The sequence below is a fragment of the Panthera tigris genome, chromosome B4 (genome assembly GCF_018350195.1).
Source record: "Panthera tigris isolate Pti1 chromosome B4, P.tigris_Pti1_mat1.1, whole genome shotgun sequence".
Taxonomy (NCBI): domain Eukaryota; kingdom Metazoa; phylum Chordata; class Mammalia; order Carnivora; family Felidae; genus Panthera; species Panthera tigris.
The window spans coordinates 24,429,430-24,451,299 of record NC_056666.1 but is presented as its reverse complement, the minus strand read 5'-3'; the positions used below and the strand labels follow the sequence as shown (position 1 = coordinate 24,451,299).

The window sequence follows — 21,870 nt, the reverse complement described above, 5'->3', positions numbered from 1 at the left end:
AATATCTTAAGATAAGTCTGGCTTGACTTTTGTAAACAGTATAAGATATGGATAAGAGAATCCTAGCACAGGGAAACTACTAGAATATATATACATAAAGGAGAACGCAAAGAAGATAAACCTTATAGGGAGCATAAGTTTTCAGGGTAAGTTAGACTAGACAAGACCTGAGTACTTAGTAGAGACATTTATTTTTAATAAACCATAATAATAATTAACAGCTTTATGGACTTGTTCCTAATTTACAAAGGACTTTCAATGTATGTGTTTGTTTTTAAGCCTTGAAAAGAACATGTGATCTAGGAGTTGTTACATTTTATTTGTGGAGACACTAAAGATTTAGGATAGGGGTAAATTTTTTTTTAAATTTTTAATGTTTATTTTTGAGAGAGAGAGAGACTGAGTACGAGTGGGGAAGGGGCAGAGAGAGAGAGGGAGACACAGAATTCGAAGCAGGCTCCCGAGCTGTCAGCACAGAGCCTGACAGGGGGCTCGAACCTACAAAGTCTGAGATCATGACCTGAGCCAAAGTCAGATGCTTAGCCGATGGAACCACCCAGGTGCCCCAGGAATGATGTTTTTTAAAGGTTGTATTAGACAAAGGAGTAAACTAATGAATCATATAAAAGAAAGGATTGGCTGGCCTTACAGAGTTTTAGCACCTATAGTACATAAAGCTTTACTTAGACCAAAAGATAGGGAGGAATCAGAAAGAATTCTATTGTTTTCAACTCAAGATTCCAGGGAAATGGTAAATGTAAATGTTAAAGAAATGAAGTGAGATCTTAAGAAAATAAAAGTCTAGTTTGGATGTGTTTTGGGGACATTTAAGTGGAAAATCTTGTAGGTTGCTAACAATTAGAGTATTTTAAGCAGTAAGATATAGAGATTATTTCCTTCTAACACTCTCAAACTCAAACACTTCTGTATATACTTGGTAGAGAGGGCTGGGCTCCATACAAGGTTAAAGGTTATACCATTGCACAGTAGCAGAGTTCAGCTAGAATTTTTATTCCCAAATTCTCCATTCATTCTTTCATTTGGGATCAGTTTATACTTGAACGCTAACTTTTTTTTCTTACTCACTTGAAACCACAAATGGGGGCAGATGTGTGGCTATATTTAGAATACTTCTGGGGCACCTGGGTGGCCCAGTCGGTTAAGCGTCTGACTTTGGCTCAGGTTCACGGTTTGTGAGTTTGAGCCCTGTGTCAGGCTCTGTGCTCATGGCTCAGAGCCTGGAACCTGCTTCAGATTCTGTGTCTGCTTCTCTCTGCCCCTTCCCCACTTTTGCTCTGTCTCTCTCAAAATAAATAAATGTAAAAAAAATTTTTTTAAGAATACTTCTAAGTTACCTTAGAATAGTATAATATTTAGTGTATTGTAATGCTGTCACATTAGTTTATCTTGTTATTCAAGTTTACAGTTTCTAAATCCTCCTGTGGTATTTAGCAGCTAGGTAGGATTCTAGACATTGATAAAAATGAGCAATATCATTCTAAACAAACATTAAATAACACCAAAATTCTGGCGTAATTTCTAGAAATGAGACTGAATCTAAAAAACAAAGTACATTCCTCTTTTGGATGACTTTTTTTTTTTTTAATGTTTATTTGTTTTTGAGAGAGAGAGAGGGCGCAGGTGTGCCCAAACGGGACGGGCAGAGAGAGACGGAGACATAGCATCTGAAGCAGGCTCCAGGCTCCAAGGTGTCAGCACAGAGCCCCGTGTGGGGCTTAAACTCATGAACTGTGAGATCATGACCTGAGCCGAAGTTGGATTCTTAACCAACTGAACCACCTAGGTGCCCCTGGATGACTTTCTTAATGTTGCCTTTATGGTCACCTGAAAAATGGTAGCTACATATTTAAAAGGGAACATGTTAAAGAAAGAACTTGAGACCCCAGAATATACAAACTTAGAGTCTACAACGTAAAGATACTTTTTCTTAAGTGGCATCGTACAAGTAGTGATGCTTTAGTACTATATCATTATTTCATGTTATTCATAAGCCATATTAGCTCATATATAGGCTAATCATCTTTCATAGAAGTAGCCTTTAGGACCAAAGCAATTTTTCTTCCAATTTTGAATTTTGGCTAAACTGGTTCAGAAGAAAACTTAGAACCAAAGCAACATGTAACTTCCTACTACTGTTGGCTTGCTCAGATTTAGATTCATAAGTTACAAATGAGGTTTCCGGACCCTGTTTGTGCCTTAGTTAGAATCTGACTAAGGAACTATTGTGCATAGTGATTTTTTTAAATTTAACTTTGTTATTTTTTAAAATAAATTAAAACAATAATTTTATTTATTTTTGAGAGTGTGTGTGCACATACGCTTGAGCAGGGGAAGGGCATAGAGAGAAGGGGACAGTGGATCTGAAGCAGGCTCTGACAGCAGATTGCCTGATGCAGGGCTCAAACTCACAAACTGTGAGATCATGACCTGAGCTGAAGTCAGGCACTTAACCCACACTGAGACATCCAGGCACCACTGGTTTTTTTTTTTTAAACATCAAGGTGCTAGGCCCTTTTCTGAATTTGGAAGCAACATGTGATTTTGAATGTTAACATTTATAATTTATCAATTTTTAAAATACTATATTACCATTCAAATAATGAATACTTGGGCATTGACTTTTTTAGGAAAGCCTGAGGCCTTGTACACTTCTGTGTTAAAGTGGACTTAGATTTAATGTGATAAGGTGTTTGTGTTTAAATCAGTGTTTATCACCTGTGATTCAGTTGAGTTAGTTTCATAGGATAAAATACTAACCTAAGACATTGGACCTGTATAAGATTGGCATAATTAAGTGGTGGTTTTCTTATGAATATATTCTTTTGAAAAATATTTGATACACACGAATATTTCCCTATTGCTTATGGATATTTTTTCTTTATAAAATATTTGAAATATGGCTGGGTAAAAGCTTATTAACATGAATTGAATAATTGTAAATATAAACGTGTCCTATCAGATATAATTTATTTCGAATTAATTTCTACTTTTTCCCCCCTTTTTTTGCCAACGTAAAGTGGCTAAAAGCCAAGGTAAGAGATACTACTTATCATTTGATCCACAGTATTCCCTCTATATTGATAGAGGCTGCAGAGCCACTAAAATTTGAAAACTCTTCCTATGTCTGTCTGCTTTTTTCCCCTAGGATTTATGTAGATTAAATATACTGAAACTCAGTTCAAATCAGCAACATTTAGCTTGGATGTGTTAATATATCAAAGATATATTGACATCTGCATTTATATAGGAACATTAATTTTGCTAACATTTATTGCTTTGCTCATTTTTTTGATAGTTGCCTTGCTTTTATTGACTTAACAATTTGGAGGTTTTCCAGACATATATGACTTTGTTACTGAATTGTTAAGATAACGATTTTTCAGATGTATGTTTTAGCAAGTTGACACTGAGATCTGTAGTTTTTATTCATGCACATATCTAAAAAAATTTGGAGAAATCCAGTATTTGAATGCAGATAAGTTTGATCTCAGTGAACATGTTTCACAACAATAAAATAATATATAAAATCCAATATTCACACCTGTATTTTGCCATAAATTAGTATGAATAACAGAAAGATAATAGGAAAAGCCAAGTGCAGGTGGTTTCTTGACTTATTAAAATGTGGTACCAAAGTCTGTTATTAAAATTGTCTGGGAATCCTTACTTCACATTCTGATATTAAAAAAATAATATATGGTGTCAAAACACCAACAGAACAATTTGATATAAAAATAAAAGCTTTTCTTTCCACATTTTAGCATGGAAATAACCAGCCTGCAAGAACTGGCACACTGTCGAGAACAAATCCTCCTACTCAGAAACCACCAAGCCCTCCCATGTCAGGCCGGGGAACACTGGGGTAAGAATTCAACTTCATTTTACAAGAAAATCCATAGGCTGAAGAAAAAGATATTTCTGTGACTTAAGTAAATGTATGGGTTCTTGCTGTGGGACCCTCTCAGTGTGAACTACCTTTTACAAATTTCATTTTGGCTCTTATTTCCTTCAACAGAATCCATGGTGAATCCGCTTGTTTTATAATATTCTCTATGGAAGTCTGTACTAGAAAACTTCTTTTGTATATATGTCAATAAACATCATTAATTTTTTTTCTAATTCATTTTTTTGGGGAAAAAAAAATTAGTGTAGCCTAAGTTTATGTCTAGTGAAATTACCAGAGGATTCCATATGGTGCTTTCACATGTGTTTATAGTATGCATATTGCAGGACTTTAAATAAGTGGTATATTTTATGTAGTTTGATTTCATAGCCTGCATCTCTTCTTGGCACCTGAAATTAGGGACTCTTTATCTTTAACTGTGCTTCTGCTGGTAATCTGAGGGCCCTTCATACTTGAGCTTTGGGGGAAGGCTAGTTGGAGAAATAGAAAAGGTAACAATTTGTGGCTTCTTCCTTCTCAGTTCTCAGTGCAATAAAAATATTGAATAATTGGTAAGATATTTCTGAAAGATTATTCACCTTAAAATAGGAAGTAATGTAGTAGAGTTCTTGGTTTTGGTAGAAAGGTGAGGAACCATTATTTTATAGTAACAAGGATTAACAATCAACAGTTTCATAGAATCTTAGTTCCCATTTTCGTTCTGTAAACCCCTGTCCCCTGAAAAAAAAAACATGAAATTATTAAATCGAAAAGTTAAAATCATTTATTAAGAAATGTGTGGCATTATATAGGATTGGAAATGTACTTGTTCATATTATTTCCACACTGAAGTACGAATAAAATGCAGAGGAGATAGTTTTCATACAATGTACAAGGACAGTGGCTTGTGGGTGACTGAGCTGGGAATAACGTATATTTCAAAGATTAATATTACTGAGCATTAAAAAAAATTAGAATCATTATTTTCAGAAATAAGGTTAGAACTTTTAAATTACCCTTTCCTAGGGTTTTTATAACAAAAAGTAACAAATTTTAGTTTTTGTGTAAAGTAACAAAGTTTATATACCCCAATTAAGAGTTTTATTTATTTTGTTTTATTTTATTTTATTTTATTTTATTTTATTTTATTTTATTTTATTTTATTTTATTTTATTTTATTTTATTTTATTTTAGAACACTTCTTTAAAAAATTTTTTTTGAAACTTTTATTTGTTTTTGAGAGAGAGAGAGACAGAGTGCAAGTGGGGGAGGGGCAGAGAAGGTGGGAGTCATAGAATCTGAAGCAGCCTCCAGGCTCCAAGCTGTCAGCACAGAGCCTGAGGTGGGGCTTAAGCCCATGAAACATGAGATCATGACCTGAGCTGAAGTTGGACGCTTAACTGACTGAGCCACCCAGGCACCCAAAGAATTTTTTTTTAAACAAAACTTTATTATTACAAGTTAAAGAAAAAAACTTGTACTTGGTTATCAAGAGACAATCACAGATTTGGGGGGGGGGGGACTACCACTTAATCTTTCTTATTCATTATTCCTTCTCTGTTATGCTTCTTTAGACGAAATACTCCTTACAAAACCCTGGAACCTGTTAAACCCCCAACAGTTCCTAATGACTACATGACAAGTCCTGCTAGGCTCGGAAGTCAACATAGTCCAGGCAGGACAGCTTCTTTAAACCAGAGACCGAGGACACACAGGTAAACCTTCAGTTGAGCCTTTGAATATCCATGAGTGGGGGTTATTGACTGGTGACAAACTCCTGTAAAGTTGCTGAAGAAAGGTAAAGTACTTCTCTAATCATAATATAGAATATAAAAGATGAGGTTAATAACATTGTAGATGTTTCTAGAAATTTGTATGGTAATTCCTCTGTTTTGGGGGGATTTTAAATATCTGTTCATACAATTGCAAATTGCTACTATGTTTTTTTTTTTTGATGGAGGTATAAATGCATATTTGGATCAGGGCCTAAAGAATGTTTTTTAAAACAGTTATTTAAAGATCAAGGCAACCACTCTTAAGTATTTTTGGATAAAAGGTGAAATATCAGAAATTATACAACATATAAACTTTATGAGGTTGGAAGTAAAAGGACACCTGAAATATGAGGAAGAATTTGTTAAGAGAGTTGGTATACTACAATATGTAAGTTGCTAAAAAAAAAAAAAGTTCTAGAAGTCACCTCCCCAGTGGATTTTTGAAAAACTGGGTTATGAAGCATGACGTACATTCAGAGAAGTATACAATGTGTAAAGTATACAACTTGATGGTTTAATACAAATTGAATACACCCACATAACCATCCCCAGATCAGAAAATGGAATATGACCAGCAGCCCTAAAGTCCTGCTTAGGCCCTTCCCCCGAAAAGTAGCAACACCATGTTTGGATATTTTTATACAGCCAGACAGATTTATTGTATGGTTTAATTTATTTTTTTCTTTAGTTTTATCAGTCACTTAAGAACTTGGGCAAGGAACCTCTCTATACCTTGACTTTTAGGTTGGTATATTAGAGAAATTTCGCAAAATCATTTTGAGGGGACTCGGGGAAGTCAAGCCTCTCAGGTGCTGTGTAATGGAAATTTATTGTTATTGTTACTGTTAGTAAAGAAATGATTATATTGATACCTGCAGTTACTATATCAGGTCAAGATCAGTGAGGACCAATTTTTTTTTTTTTGATATATTTTATCAAAAAAATATATTTGAATTTGAATTGAATTATATTTGAAAAAAATACATTTGAATAATAATTCAAAGCATGATTTTTCTTTATAATGGAATAATAGTTTAATCATATTCAACAACTAGTCACTAAAAGTTACTTCATTAGATACTAAGGATATACCAGGAAAATAAGTTTAATTTTCCAGAAGCTCATTTTGTTAGAACAAGCATCAACAAACTTTAAAAAAAAATTTTTTTTTTTTAAAGTTTATTTATTTTGAGAGAGAGAGTGTGTGCGCTCAGGCAAGCAAGCACAAGCAGAGAAGGGGCAGAGAGAGAGAATTCCCAGCAGGCTCTGTGCTGACAGTGCAGAGCCCGACCTCACAAACGGTGAGGTTGTGACTTGAGCCAAAATCAAAAGTTGGATGTTCAACCGACTAAGCCATCCAGGTGCCCCAAGAAACTTTTTAATGAAAGGCCAGATTGTTAATATTTTAGGGTTTGTGGGCCATATGGTCTCTGTTGAAGTTACTCAGCTCTGTCATTGCACATGAAAGCAGCCATGGACAACACCTAAATGAATGAGCATGTGGCCGTGTTCCAATAAAACTTTGTATGCAGAACTGAAATTTGAATTTCGTATAATTTTAATGTGTCATTAAATAATACTCCTCCTTCAATTTTTAAAAAAAACTTTTAAAAATGAAAAGAATGTTCTTAGCACACAGGTCATAAAAATGAACCATGGGCCAAATTTGGCCCATTGGCTGTAATTTTCCAACCCCTATGTGAGAAAAAAGACACATAAGCTAGTAATTGTAGAAGAGCATAATAAATACAAAAACTTCATATGATTGTGATGCAGTGGTGGCACAAAGCAGAATATTGATCACCTGGCTTGAGGGAGTAGGGAGGCCTTCACTTTGAAGCTATTTATTTTATATAAACAGCTTGCTCTTTTTTTCTTTTTCTTGCATTAACATATGATAATGTAATTATAGAATAATCACATTGGAGAAGAAAATCAATTTTATCTAAGCAGTGCTGTCTTGAGTTTCTGGGCCTATTGAGCCAGTGATGTTGATTTTAAACCATACTGTGGAGCCTAAGGTTACATGTGCACATATATACATTAGTATACATGTGCATGCACAGATTACTAAAAACAACTGGATAGTGTGAGGTCCTATGCCTAAAGACACAGTGAATCCATAGGAATTAGAATAGTAAGGGATTGTTTAGCGTTAACAGTATCAACTCTTCTAGAATGCGCCATGCTGAAACTTCACTACTGTTTGTTTTTTGTTTTGTTTGTTTTTGCCGGTTTGCTTGTTTTCCAAAAAATTTCCCTGTTTTATCACCATTCTTTGAGATAGATGGAGATTTTCATATTAATTCCAAAATAAAACTGGTTACACTTTTTATTAACTTACTAACTTTCATAACATCTTGTACATTTTCTTTTGTGGCATGCATCATGCTATTTTTTTTTTAATGTCTATTTAATTTTGATAGAGACAGAGTGTGAGTGGGAGAGAGGAGGGGACACACACACACACACACACACACACACACACACACACACAATCTGAAGCAGGCTCCAGGCTCTGAGCTGTTAGCACAAGGTCCTGACACGGAGCTTGAACTCATGAGCCGTGAGATTGTGACCTGAGCTGAAGTTGAACACTTAACTGACTGAGCCACCCAAGCTCCCACATTGTGCTGTTTTTTAATGTCTATTTTCCCATTCTCAACTGTGAGCTCCATGGCAGCCTAGTTCATGTCTGCTTTGGTACTGCTGTTCATAATAGGTGTTAAGTAAACTTTTTGGGGGGCATCAGTCAGTTAAGTGTCTCAGTCAGTTAAGCGTCTGACTGTTGGTGTCAGTTCAGGTCATGATTTCACGGTTCGTAGCATTGAGCCCTGCATCAGGTTCTGTGCTGGCAGCACAGAGCCTGCTTGGGATTCTTTCTCTCTCTGTCTCTCTCTCTCTCTCTGTCTCTCCCCCCCCCCCCCCCCCCCGTCTCTCTCGGCCCCTCCCTTGCTATCTCTCAAAATAAATAAACTTAAAAAAAAAAATCAACTTTTGATGACTCATTGTATAAGAATTTAATAGTGATTCATTTATCAATAGGATGACCTCTTCTGATAGTTCTTTGTACTGTGTTAGGACTGTACTGATTTCCAGTAGATTGAGAAGTAGTGCAAAACACAAAAACCGCCTTAACTATTAAGGTTAAAATTGTATTGAACAGTTTTAAAAATTTTGATGTACATACGTATACACATTATAAAAGGAGTAATTAGTGGCTTTGAATTGATTGTTTCATTGTTTTTGGGTAAATCTCTAGAGTGGCTTTTTTCACATTTTTTACTTTTCAGTGGAAGTAGTGGAGGGAGTGGAAGTCGAGAAAACAGTGGAAGCAGCAGTATTGGCATTCCCATTGCCGTGCCTACACCTTCACCACCCACTATTGGACCAGGTATTTTTTTATTAATCTGTTTTAATATGTGGTAGTATTTATGAGCTTTATTATAAAGTCTGAAATAGTTTAGTTATTTTAGATAAAATTGCTTATTAAATTTATGTGATTGTTGCTAGAAGAAATGCTAACATTTAAAAACATTTTTAGGGAGACCTTCATGGAAACTTTAGGGTTTTCCTAGCTGTTTCTTACATACAGAACTTATTAAATAGCTTTACTAAGTAGTGTTTTGGCCATTTTGCTTAGAAATAGTTGCCTTGGGCACTAGTCAAGAATGACATTTATTATTTCAAGAGCAGGAGTGTCTTTAATGTAAATTATATACCAGTGAGTTTTGATGTTACCTTGTAGGCTAGTGCCTCACCTCTCGTGTTCGCTTGTTTTATGACTACTACATTTATGTATAATATTCCATGCCATGAATAAAATGCCATGAATATAAAATAGGATTAAAATAAGAAAAGTCCTTTTGCTCTTTAGATTATAGAAAAAATTTAAGAAATCATCATAGAGCATTAAATTAATCCCTTGATTTTTTAGTAAATGAAAACTTCATAATGTTAAAAATATATATTTAAAAAGTAAGTATGATAATCAAAACTGTTAGGGAAAAATTCTTAGCTTCTCAAGGAGATTACTGAAAAAGGAGAAAAAGCTACTTATAAAAACAGGCATATTTTATAGTTAATGCAAGTATGATCTCTGTGTCCTCTTTACCTAGTAAAATTCATATTCATTTAGACATGCTTTACATGGGGGTGTCTCTTTGTTTTTTTTCCTTTCCACAACTTTGTGCTTTCTTGCTGTTTCAGAATGTTTAGTTCTCTTTCTTGTATTCTGACCTAAATTATAAACTATTTTATTAGAAAACATTTCTGTCCCTCCTCCTTCTGGAGCTCCACCAGTATCACCTCCTCCACCACTTCTCCCAGTGAACACTGTGATAGGTGAGATTGCGTAACCACTGTAGTGACGTACCTTACTTTGCACAATTCATAGTAAACTCCTCTGTTAGACTGCTAGCTTTCATATTTATTAGGTTGTAGGTGGTAACACAAAGGTTAAAGTGTTAAATCTAATTACACTAATTTCTTCTGGTGAAAGGCCTCTGAAGTTACACAGTTAAATGTAAAATCATGTCCTCTGAAATGTGCAATGTTTCTATGCTTAATTTTTAATGTGGTTTGTATTTCTTGCTTGTTTGGATTTTCTAAGGAAAATTATAGCAGTGATTGTTCAAAAAGATATTTTTAAATTAGTAATATAATATTTTTTAAAGTGAAACTTGATTTGGAACTCCCTGCTATACAGTCAAAGAATTGGGGTGAGAATGAGTGATAGGAGAAACAAAAAATGGAGAAGAAAACGATATATGGTTATGGGGTGCTCTGAGGCTTTCCTGTGGATCGTAGTGTGAAAAACTCTGATATAGTTCAGTACTTTTGGCATCTGGGATGCCAAGAAATACATATTTTTTAATCGAATACATTTACATTGTTCCTAAATTAGAGGTGACTGGATTGAGCATATAAGGAATTCCAAATATAGACACAGTATGAAGCCATTCAACTTAGAAATATACAGTAGCAATAATCTGAGTAGAAATGGGTAATGAAATGTTTCAAATGACAGTGGAGTTTCAGCTTGGGTAAAATGAAGCTGTCCTGCTACATCTTTTCAAAACCATGGTACTTGTACTCAAAAGGGACGAAAGGAGGCAATAAAAAGAAGACCCTAATAATAAAAATGATCGTTAGAAAGTCCATGTGAGAAAAAATGCCCTCAGTGTAGGCAATAATCAGGAAAATGAAAGATAAAATCACGATGAGATACTATTTTATATTCACTAGATAGGTGGAAATATAGAAGTCTACTAGTTCTAAATGTTGATGAGGATGTGTAGTAACAGGAAAGGACATTGCTGGTGGGAGTTTATTAGAGTTTATTAGTTGATACATGCACTTTGGGAAGTAATTTGCTGTTACCTGGTCAAGTTGAATGGGTTTCTACCTTAGATTTAATAATTTCATTTCTAGATATTTACCCTAGAGTACTGGTTCTTAGAATATGGCTACAGGACCCCTGGGGGCTGCTAAGATCCTTTTATGGAGTGTTTAAAAAAAAATTTTTTTTTTTAATATTTATTATTTTTGAGAGAGAGAGAGAGAGAGCAAGCGGGGAAGGGGCACAGAGAGAGGGAGACACAGAATCGGAAGCAGGCTCCAGGCTCTGAGCTGTCAGCACAGAGCCTGATGCGGGGCTCGAACTCATAGACTGCAAGATCATGACCTGAGCTGTAGTCGGCTGCCCAACTGACTGAGCCACCCAGGCGCCACTGGAGTTTTTGAGGTCAGAACTATATTCATAATAATACTAAGACCTATTTGCCTTTTTCATTTCTCATTCTGGTACCAGTATACAGTGGGAGTTTCCAGAGCCTCTGTGACTTATGATAAAATCATTGCTGTGACAGCTAACAGAATGGTTTTTTTGTATATTCATGTGTTGTTTTTTTTTTAATTTTTTTTAACGTTTATTCATTTTTTGAGAGGCAGAGAGAGAGCACAAGCAGGGGTGGGCCAGAGAGAGAGGGAGACACAGAATCCAAAGCCGGCTCCAGGCTCTTAGCTGCCAGCACAGAGCCTGATGCGGGGCTCGAACTCCCGAACTGTGAGATCATGTCCTGAGCCCAAGTCAGACCCCCCCAACTGACTGAACCACCCAGGTGCCCCAGTAATATTCATGTGTTTTAATTCAGTTTTAATTTCTATTATAGTAATTACTGTAATTACTCTAGTGCTGTCATCCACCTCTGCAAAAGCTTTTTGAGGTTCTCTAATTTTAAAGAGTGGACACTAAGATGATACAATTTACCACTGGCCTAGAACAGTGGCTTTCAGAGTGTGATCCCCAGACCAGCTGCATCATCACCACAGGGAAACTAGTTAGAAATGTAAATTCTCAGATCCCACTGTACACCTACTTACTCAGGAACTTTGAGGACTGGGCCCAGCAATCTGTATTATAAGAAGCCCTCAAGGTGAAATTCTCATCAGTGCTAAGTTTGAGAATCAGTGTTGTAGAGAAACTCAGGAAAAATATTTAGGCATGTTCATAGTAGTAGCATTAATATCAGCAAAAATCTGGATGCAACCCAAATGTTTAATAACAATAGAATGGATAAATATATTGTGCAATGTTCACATGCAAACAAAGCAACAAAAATGATACAATATTGATATACTTACCAACATGGACGAATCTTAAGAATATCAAAGGAAAAGAGAAAGCCAGCAGCATGCATAATTATTGCATTATGAAAGCTTATAAATTATGACTTCTCTGTATATATCTGTGCTTTAAAAAAAGAAACTGTAAAGAAAGAATGTTTAATACCTTTCGGTTTTGGGATCTAGAAGGCTCAAACAGGAAGCTTTGGTGATACTGGTAATATTCTGTTTCTTGGAGCTGAGTATCTTATTTTTCTTTAATTTACATATAAAAATATATTTATGTAAATTACAACCATTACATATAATTATATATATTAGTATACATATGTTATATTTTAATATATATTTTATTATGTATTATATATATTTAATGTATTATATTTTAATATATATTATATATTAGTATATATAATTATGTATAAGTCAGAGAAATATAAAAATCATTTTACAGAGGTCTCTATTAAAAAGTTAAAGATTTACTTCTTAGAGCTCTCTGGAAACCCTGGCTACCCAAAATTAGTTATTCATGAGATCTTTTGATTAGGGTATTATTTTTAAAATGTGTTTCTATTCAGAAGAGGACCATGTAGGTGATTCGAATATTTAGTTACTGCCTATGGCTTGGGAGCTCCAAAATGTTAAATATTACCACTTTTTAAAATGAACAACCTCTGCTGTATGGTTTTATGGTAATAACTTGTATGACTCTAGGAGAGGTTAATTACACAACTGAATGAAAATAAACTAGTTTTACTTACTTAGTCATGGTTAGATGTTTGGGTGGGGCAAAGAAGGCTGACATTAATCCTGAAGTTACCTTTGAAAAGTGTGGTTAACTTTAGAGGCTTTGAACTTTATTAACCTTTTAAATATTAAACTTTTGAAATGTTGGTAAAGATGACTTTGAATAAAATTAAGTATTGATAGTTTTTAGTCATTTTAGATATGTATGATAAAGAAGATTTGTTTTGGGTAAAGAATGGAAAAAGCCCTCCAAGTATGGAGAAAGGTAATGGATATTCTACATAAAACTGCTTTTGAAATTTTGAAATTGTAAAATGATTTTACAAAGTCTAAAATTATTTCCAGTTTCTCAGTGAAAGGGGAAGTATGTTATTCTTAAAACTTTGGAGATACATAAGAAATCTGATTCTAGATATGAGTACTTTGAAACTAGAAATTTTGCTTCCCATAAAAATTCTGTCATATGTTGTATTTGATAATAATTGCTAACACAATAAACATTCACTAAATATAGTACTAAAATATAGTAGCATAGGTAGAAAGTATGCTTACTTGTTTAAATTTTATAATTTAACCTGTGCTTCTGAAGATTTGGCAATGGAAAGGAAGAAGTTTACCAACTATTAATACATTCACATCTAAAAACCGATGCTTTTCATCTCAGATTATTTTCTGGTACTTATTTTGTTGGAGAGACATAGTTTACATATAAAAGCTATATATTCTAAACTGATACAGAAAAATTTATATATAATATTAGCAAACTACCATTTGGGATTCTGCCAAATTAAAAAGTTTAAGAATGTTACTTACTTACTTTTTCAGCTTTCCATACAGTATCTGTTTTTCCTTCTGTTTTTAACTTCAGAGGAGCTATTTGTGTTTTATCTTTACTTTTCTCTTAATTTTGTGCTGTGGGCTTTAAAAAGTAAATATTTCTTACTGTGAGTCCCCTTCCCTTTGTTCTGCCATTGGAGGTGACATACGTGCTCAAGTTCTTTGTTGGTTGCCTTTGACTAATGCTTTGCAGCAGCGCCGGGCTCAGCTCCTGGTTCCCAGTATGGCACAATGACCAGGCAGATTTCCCGACACAACTCGACCACCTCCTCGACATCTTCTGGTGGATACAGACGAGCTCCCTCTGTGACTGCTCAATTTTCTGCTCAGCCTCATGTTAATGGAGGTCCACTTTATTCTCAGAATTCAAGTAAGCTTGTGCTTTGCAGGCATACAACAGTGGAGTTCCTTTTGAACAAAAGTATTTGAAGCTGATTTTCTTGCCAGTGATAGACAACAATTGAAACCAGGCTATTTCATGTTTATTTTTGCTTTAGGAAGTTGGTCCTTGAATTGTGCTATTTTAAGAATAATTGCTTATCATTTTCTCTCAAAAAATTCAGACTTAGTATATTTATGTACTAAAATTTAACTAATGATTTTTATTACTATAAATAGAACTAGAAGAAAAAATACTGAAATTAGTTAAGCTGAATTTATTTTTATTGGCATGTTTGAGACCATTCAATAACACTGAAAGTAAGAACATTGAAAAATTGTTCTTTAATATAATGAAATTGCTGGCTATCACTTTTAAGCTTGTTAACCTGTACTGAAATGAGTTCTGAACCATTGAAAACATTTGTGATGCCTGCTTATTCTGTTTCTAATCACTGTAACAGTTGGGGTGGGGACTTTCTTCTGATTTCTTTCTCTTCACATCAAATTGCACATCTCAACACTAACTGCAATTTAAAGGCTTAAAGATATTTAAAGATTAGAAAATAGTTTTGGCATCTAAAGACAGGAAGTATGAATTGCTTAGGATAATCATTAATTTCAGTTTCATATTAAACTCATATTGAAAATCATTAATTTCGTTTCATATTAAAATGCTTAATTCAAAAAGAAAAAAAAATCTGAAATGAGCCTGTTGTCCAGTATTTATTATTGGCTTGAAGAGGTGAATACTGGGCATAGACTGGAACACACTTTCCCATGTGGCTTTTGTAACTGCTTTCTAGAGCTGCATGTTGTATTAGTAAAAAACACTGAATACTCCTTGTTTACCTAGGAAGGTGGTTTTAAGTTTATTTATAATGCATATTCTGAACATGTATTTTAAAGCAGAGCTAGAGGAAAGTTCTCTTATTTGTTCCCAGTGTAAATTTTAGAGTTAAAGATTGTGTTATAGCAAGAAACTTCTAAGAATTGAAAAACACTTTAGCAGAAATGTCAAAATTCACAGATAATCCTCAAGTTTATACAGTCCTTTTCCAGACTAAAATTTTCTTCCAGGCTACCAAGAAATTTTGCCAGCTAGAATTTTACCTCACATTTTCCTTGATTTCCGTTTGGTAATGAAAGGTAGTTAGAGTCTTAATATTCCCTGGATTATTGGATTATTATTAGCCTCAGTGGTTTCATGATCTTTTAATTTTTTTTTATAATATGTTGTGTTTTTAGATCCCATCTTTATGTTCTTTTTTTTCTTTTCCTCACTTAGACATTTAGTTCATTCTGCAAATAGAATTTTTGGTGACACTTCACCTAATATATGTTTGTGCAGTTTTATTTTAACAGTGCTTGGTGGGTTACTTATTCTTAAATAAGACATTTTCGTTACTGAATGACTATATCTTTTTGAAACTATAAAGGAAATTTGGACTCGAATTTAAAAAATAAATTATGTGTCAAAATAATTTTCCTTCAGTCTAGTTACTGTTGGTGTTGTAATAATTGCAGTAGTAGTAGCGGTTGTTATCGTATTTTTAGTACGTAAATGTTTTTAGTGTTTTGATGTGCATATTTCCCCTTCTGTCCCAAGTGTGGCGATAACGACTAGTATCTTCCTAACATAGCTTTTCTTTTTCTCTACATCCTAACCAGCATGTCTAGCTACTAAGGGTTGTTTCTAAACAATTTTTTTTAGGTTTGTGGGAGGGTTTTTGTTTTTTAAATCAGAACTGTAATATTTTACTTCTTAACAAGCCTTCTGTATACAAAGTATCAAAATCAATGAGGACCAATATCCTAGTGAATTGATGTCAATTTTAGCCATACAATGAATATTAATGAACTTACATTGCTTTGTTATTGTTGCTTTGAATACCTAACCTCTTTCAAATTTTTATGCTTACCAACAAAATTCTACGTTGTGTTAACTGAAACAACCCTTTGGTTACATGATCCTTGGGAATGAATAAATTGTTTTTCTCTGTCAATTTAGTGTCACATTTTGGTGACTGCCAGTAAATTGAATTTTGCAGTTCAGTCCTGTTGACTTTTCTGAGCAATCTTTGGCATTTACTGCCTAGTTAAAATGAGACAAAGTGGTAAACTTCTGAATGTTTACTTCTAGTTTGTTACAGTTTTTAATATATTTGCTGCCCACGTGAACATTTGATATCAATTTCCTACAAATTATGTCCTCTCCAGAAAACAGTTGGAATGATTACAACTACTCAGTGATTTGTTAGAAAGTACTTTAATGCAAATAATTGTATATTTTAACCTGTTGTGAGATCAGATTCCCTATATAGGCTCAGAACAGTGATAAAATGAAGAAGGCCACTTTGAAATACTTATCCTATGAAACTCAATGAACAGTTAACATGGTATGTAGAGCAGTGTTATTCCCTGGTAAATTTAGGAGTGATATCTTTGAAAATAAAATTGTCAACTTAGAAAATAATAATGACCTTGTTTTACAAATAAGGGTTTTTCCTGGAGAGCTATGTACAAATTTAGATACATAATAAGAACTGGTTTTTAAAGGAAACCTGTGATTAATGTATTTATTTACATATGGAAGAAACCGCTATTCCATAACGTACTTATTTGGGTTCTCATTTACAGCATTACCTTAAAGCTAGACATACATACCTGTTAGGTTACAGAGATAGGCAAAGACAGTATCCTGGAATTATTCCAGACAGTATCCTGGAAACCTCCATCTGTATTTTGCTGTTACTCATTTTTTTAAAGTCTTTCCTTAGAATTTGAAAATTCGTTGCATGAAAATGAATGTGATGGTAAATTTAAGTCCTTCCCCAAACAGTTTAATATTAGGATTAAATCAAATGTGTTTTTTTTTTTTTAAACATAAAATTAACCAGTGGGCTATAAACACAGTTCAGGTTTGCTGGTGGGAAGTGAACGTGAAGGTTCTGCAGGTTTTTGTTTTGTTTTTTGTTTGTTTTGTTTCATTTGCAAACTGTTCTTTGCATACTTATGTTTGTGGTCCTTGTAACTGACTTCTGCTTTTTGTTTGTTTCCTTTTCTTTCCTTTATCTGTTTTACTCCCCCATACTGTATTGTTGCTACCAGTTTCTGTTGCTCCACCCCCTCCCCCTATGCCTCAGTTGACTCCACAGATACCTCTCACAGGCTTCGTGGCCAGGGTGCAGGAAAACAGTAAGTTTGGAAAAACTGAGCTGTCAAAGAGTAGAGGCTGTCTCCTTATAGCATGCATGGCTGATGAGTCATCATTTCCTTTTATTGAGACGCTAATCTTACCTTGAAAATAGGTGCAGATACGTTTTTAAAACTGAAGAGCACGGTCTTCAGTTTTTTCTCTTGTATGCATGATTACTGACCCATATAAATTTCAAAACTTCAACTTTCTTATGTATTTACATGATCTAAAACTTGAAATCTGATCTTTGCAGATTCTTAAGGAAAGTGTAATCAAACAAAAATTCAAATTGTGTGGAAACTGCCAGCTTCCAATAGCTATTAGGGGAATTAGAAAACATTTTTTTATTCTGTTGCCAACAAATTCATATATAGATAATTATAGTATGAGATTAAATTTATTACGCATTTGGGGCAGTTCCCCCCCCCCCTTTAGTTACATAAAAATTTTAGAGAAAGCTTTGTATTATCAGATTTTTATACATAAATAATTTTGAATCTATATAGCAATTTGTTGTTAGCTTGAGAATGAATCTGCAAGAATAACTAATTTACATCCAAGTTATCCATCTAGGAGTGATAATCAGTGTTGAGCCCTCTTCATGATCTGGCCATATGCAGGCCCATGTCAATTTTTAGGTCTTTTCTCAGGAAGGTCAGGTTTACAATTTTTGGAAATTCTTTAGGATACATGAATTTAATTAGGATAGAGTAGTTTATATTGCTGCCTGATTACTTTGAGGTTCCAGAAGATATATAATCCTAACTACACGATCAGAGTGCATGTTGACAAAATGAAAAAAACCACTATTACTGAATTATACTATGCCGAAATAGCTGTTGAGATTAAGATGGTAAACTGGTCTAGTAGTGATTTACTTCATTTGGGAGCCATCACCATGCAAATAAATTTTAGAATGATTTGAACAAATATGTAGCCCACATGACCGATCACCTCATCTTCCAGGAAAATACATTGTGGCAAATGCCATTGTTCAGCCTTTGCTGACCCTGTTGTGTAATCTCCATATTTCCTCCCTTCCTCTAGTCAAATAATTGTTTACGCAGTGTTATGTGCTAGACTCTGGGAAGAGTTCAAATTTCGACCTTTAAGAAACATATAGGATTGAATGGGCTCTTCATAAAACATTGTGGTTCCAAAATGTTGAAATTTCTGAGTGTAAACCACCCTTATTCTTAGCAGTTGTTCGAAAACTTCCATATGTTTAAACTTAAGTGAATCTTATTTTTAAAAAGAAGGGAATGAGGATAAATTGCTGGTCCTTAATGCTATAAGAGTTTAAAAACTTGAGCTGCCTTACAGCCAAAATTAGGAGGAAATATTTTAAAATAGCCATAATAAACATCCATTTAATGGAGCCAAAGCATATTGACTAGCATTTTTGGTAATTCTTTTTTATAGAAATTCAGTATTAATGTACATAATTCTAGGTATGCATTTTTTTTCCTAAGGAGGACCATGGTACTTAACTACTATTTTATTTTAGTTCCTTTTCCCAAACTTATGAACTGGAGTCAGTATTTTCCTTGGGCTGCAGAATGCCCAACTTTGTTTGGCATCTGTTTTCTTTGAAAGCATGTAAGGAGAATTATGAACTTTGTGTCAATATCTTACATGTTTTATGGAGTACATATTTTCTGTGTTCTTTTAAATATGAAGTTTCCTGTGACACTAAAAATTGATGATGATAATGCATGTGGTAGTTAACCTGTTAAATGTGTTTCGGTTTAAGACATAAGCCCCTAAAAAAGTCAGCAGTGTCTTTACATCTGTATATGATTAACATCAGGAAGCATTTTTGAACTAATTATGCATGGTGCTAGACAAAGTATTATGCATAGAGAATTAGACTGACCAGACTTCTGCCCCTGTGTATATATAATTTGGAGATAAGCCAGTGTAGATTCACAGAGTTTGGATATGAAGACAATGGAGTGAAAACATTAAACTAGTAAGTTATATATAAGTCAAGAGTAAATGCAATTTAGGGACAGCAAATGTGTAATTTATGCAGTAAGCCAAATTAAGGATATGAGCTATGGCTCTGATGTTAGAAAATGGATTCATACCCATTTTCTTCTCCTCTCAATAATATTAGAAAGCTTTGTGTAGAAAGTAAGGGCAAAAATAAAACGGAATCAAGCATTTGGTGGAAAAATAAATTATAGACCTGTTAGATAGCTATCAGAATGAGCATCATTGCACAGGATGTGTTTTCTAGTAAGTCTTTCTTGTACCATCAGGATAAAATAAAAATCACAGAATTGAAGTGGTTATGGAAGTAGGGCTTTTATCCACAGATGTTTTAAATTTGGATTCCTTTGTTACATTCTCAGCACGTTATTCCAAATAGGGTAGAATAAACTTTAAAATCTGTATTAACAAGTAGATTATGACTGCTTTCTTTGATCACATAAATGGCCCCAGATATTGGCATTCGAGTTAGTATTTTAGTATTCTGTATTTCTCCTCTGCAGATATTATATAATTCTTATGTCAATTTGTGTCAAAGAATTTTTGTCTTTAGCTTTCAAAGAAATGTATGGATCAGAAATTTGAATTAAGAATTAGTTGTGTGTTTTGGCTTTGAACTCTTGGGAGCATTGTTACCTGGAATCATCATAGTTCAGAGAGCCTAGTTCTAGCCTGATACTTCCTCATCTCACTGTTGACACCCTTGATTATTTAAGTAACACACACATGTACCACACCCATCTACAGCTTGAGGTATGAGTCGTTTTTATTGTTTTGCACGATATAAGTTCATTTTTGTTTGTTTGTTTGTTTTTAATTATATCTTCCCGTAATACTTTATTAAAAAAATATTGTGGATGTATTCTGAGACAATTGGAACATTAGGATCTAGTCTTTCCCTCATCCCATGCTTAAGTTTTACCAGCAATAATGCAAGAATCTTAGCTCCTTTCTGCATTTAAAAAGTTGATTCTGAATACAAACAGTTTTGAAAATACTCAACACAATTTTGTATTAGTTTGGAATTATTTAATTTCTAATTTAATTTTCTCTTGTAAATAATAGAAAACCTACACATAGAAGCAGACCTGGTACCACAAACCTTTTTCTCGATTAAAACAGACAAAAATAAATATCCCACCCACTGGAGGCTTATTTCTGGGGAACTAAAAGATAACTGAAAGCCAAATCAGGGACCTGAATGTGCACAGTGAATGGTTATCAAACCATATATGAAATGGTATTCCTAACATTTACAGTAGCCCGAATGGGAAATGTGACATATGGCTTATTTACAAGGAGGTAGGCTAACTAAAGGGTAATGTTTGTTCCGATCTCAGTGTTGGAGTAAGGAAACTTTTTTACTCCTATAATTTTTATAAAAAGAGACATTGTTTCCTAACCTCCTGCATTCATTGATTTGTAGCACTTCCTAATACCTTTATTTTTAACTCATTTTATTATTGTTCATATTATTATTAAGAGTAGTAGAAGCTCTAACACACCAAGCTTTTATTTCTAATCACTGCATGTCTTACTATAGTGCATGCTGTATACAAATTAGAGCTTTCTTAAATTCTTCTTTTAACTTCAGAGTTTTCATTTACTCTAATTTCTGATTCAAATTAATTATCTGAATTCTTTCAGTTGCTGATAGTCCAACCCCACCACCGCCACCTCCCCCAGATGACATTCCTATGTTTGATGACTCTCCACCTCCGCCACCACCACCCCCAGTGGATTATGAGGATGAAGAGGCTGCAGTAGTTCAGTATAATGATCCATATGCAGATGGGGATCCTGCTTGGGCCCCCAAGAATTATATTGAGAAAGGTAAGGTACAGTCATCACTGAATTGAGGTGAAGGAAAATAACCTAATTATAGAATTTTTAGAGCTATAAAGAACATCTGATAGTCTGGTGTTTGCAGCCCTTTGAATAAGCATTTTTGAGAGAGAGAGAGAGAGAGAGAGAGAGAGAGAGAGAGAGAGAACGAACCCGGGGGAGGGGAGAGAGAGGAGGAGACAGCAGATACTAAAATTGGCTCCATGCTGACAGCAGAGAGCCTGACATGGGGCTCAAACCCACGAACCTGCAGATCATGACCTGAGCCAGAAGTCAGGCACTTAACCAGCTGAGCCACCCGGGCACCCCAACCCTTTGAATAGCCTTATCCAGCTAAGATAATTTAGTCAAACCTTATTTTCTATACATTTCCATTATAAAGGGATGGTCTTTATTTTTCAAATTAAAAGTGTATTATGTTAGATGTGCTTTTTCAAATGACGTAGGTTGGAGATGAACTTGCCCGTTTGCATTTTACAGATGAAACCAGTAAGGCACAAAATAGCAGTTAACTGACTTACTAAAGATACAGAATTAGTAAAGATTTAAAGCAAGATTTCTAC

The 21,870-nt window shown here is 34.3% G+C and overlaps 1 protein-coding gene across 8 annotated transcripts in view; it reads left to right on the top strand.

The window, feature by feature from the left end:
• Positions 1-21,870, top strand: part of ABI1 (abl interactor 1) — a 126,379-nt gene that overhangs the window by 99,903 nt on the left and 4,606 nt on the right. Inside the window, exons 4-11 of one of the 8 annotated variants that reach the window (XM_007081310.3) lie at positions 3,039-3,053; positions 3,783-3,883; positions 5,479-5,619; positions 8,973-9,073; positions 9,943-10,023; positions 14,084-14,260; positions 17,380-17,466; positions 21,110-21,295. In XM_007081310.3, the coding sequence (XP_007081372.1) occupies positions 3,039-3,053; positions 3,783-3,883; positions 5,479-5,619; positions 8,973-9,073; positions 9,943-10,023; positions 14,084-14,260; positions 17,380-17,466; positions 21,110-21,295 (889 nt within the window). The remainder of the gene's footprint in view (positions 1-3,038; positions 3,054-3,782; positions 3,884-5,478; positions 5,620-8,972; positions 9,074-9,942; positions 10,024-14,083; positions 14,261-17,379; positions 17,467-21,109; positions 21,296-21,870) is intronic. The other 7 variants (XM_007081315.3, XM_007081313.3, XM_007081316.3 and 4 more) reach the window with 7 other exon arrangements.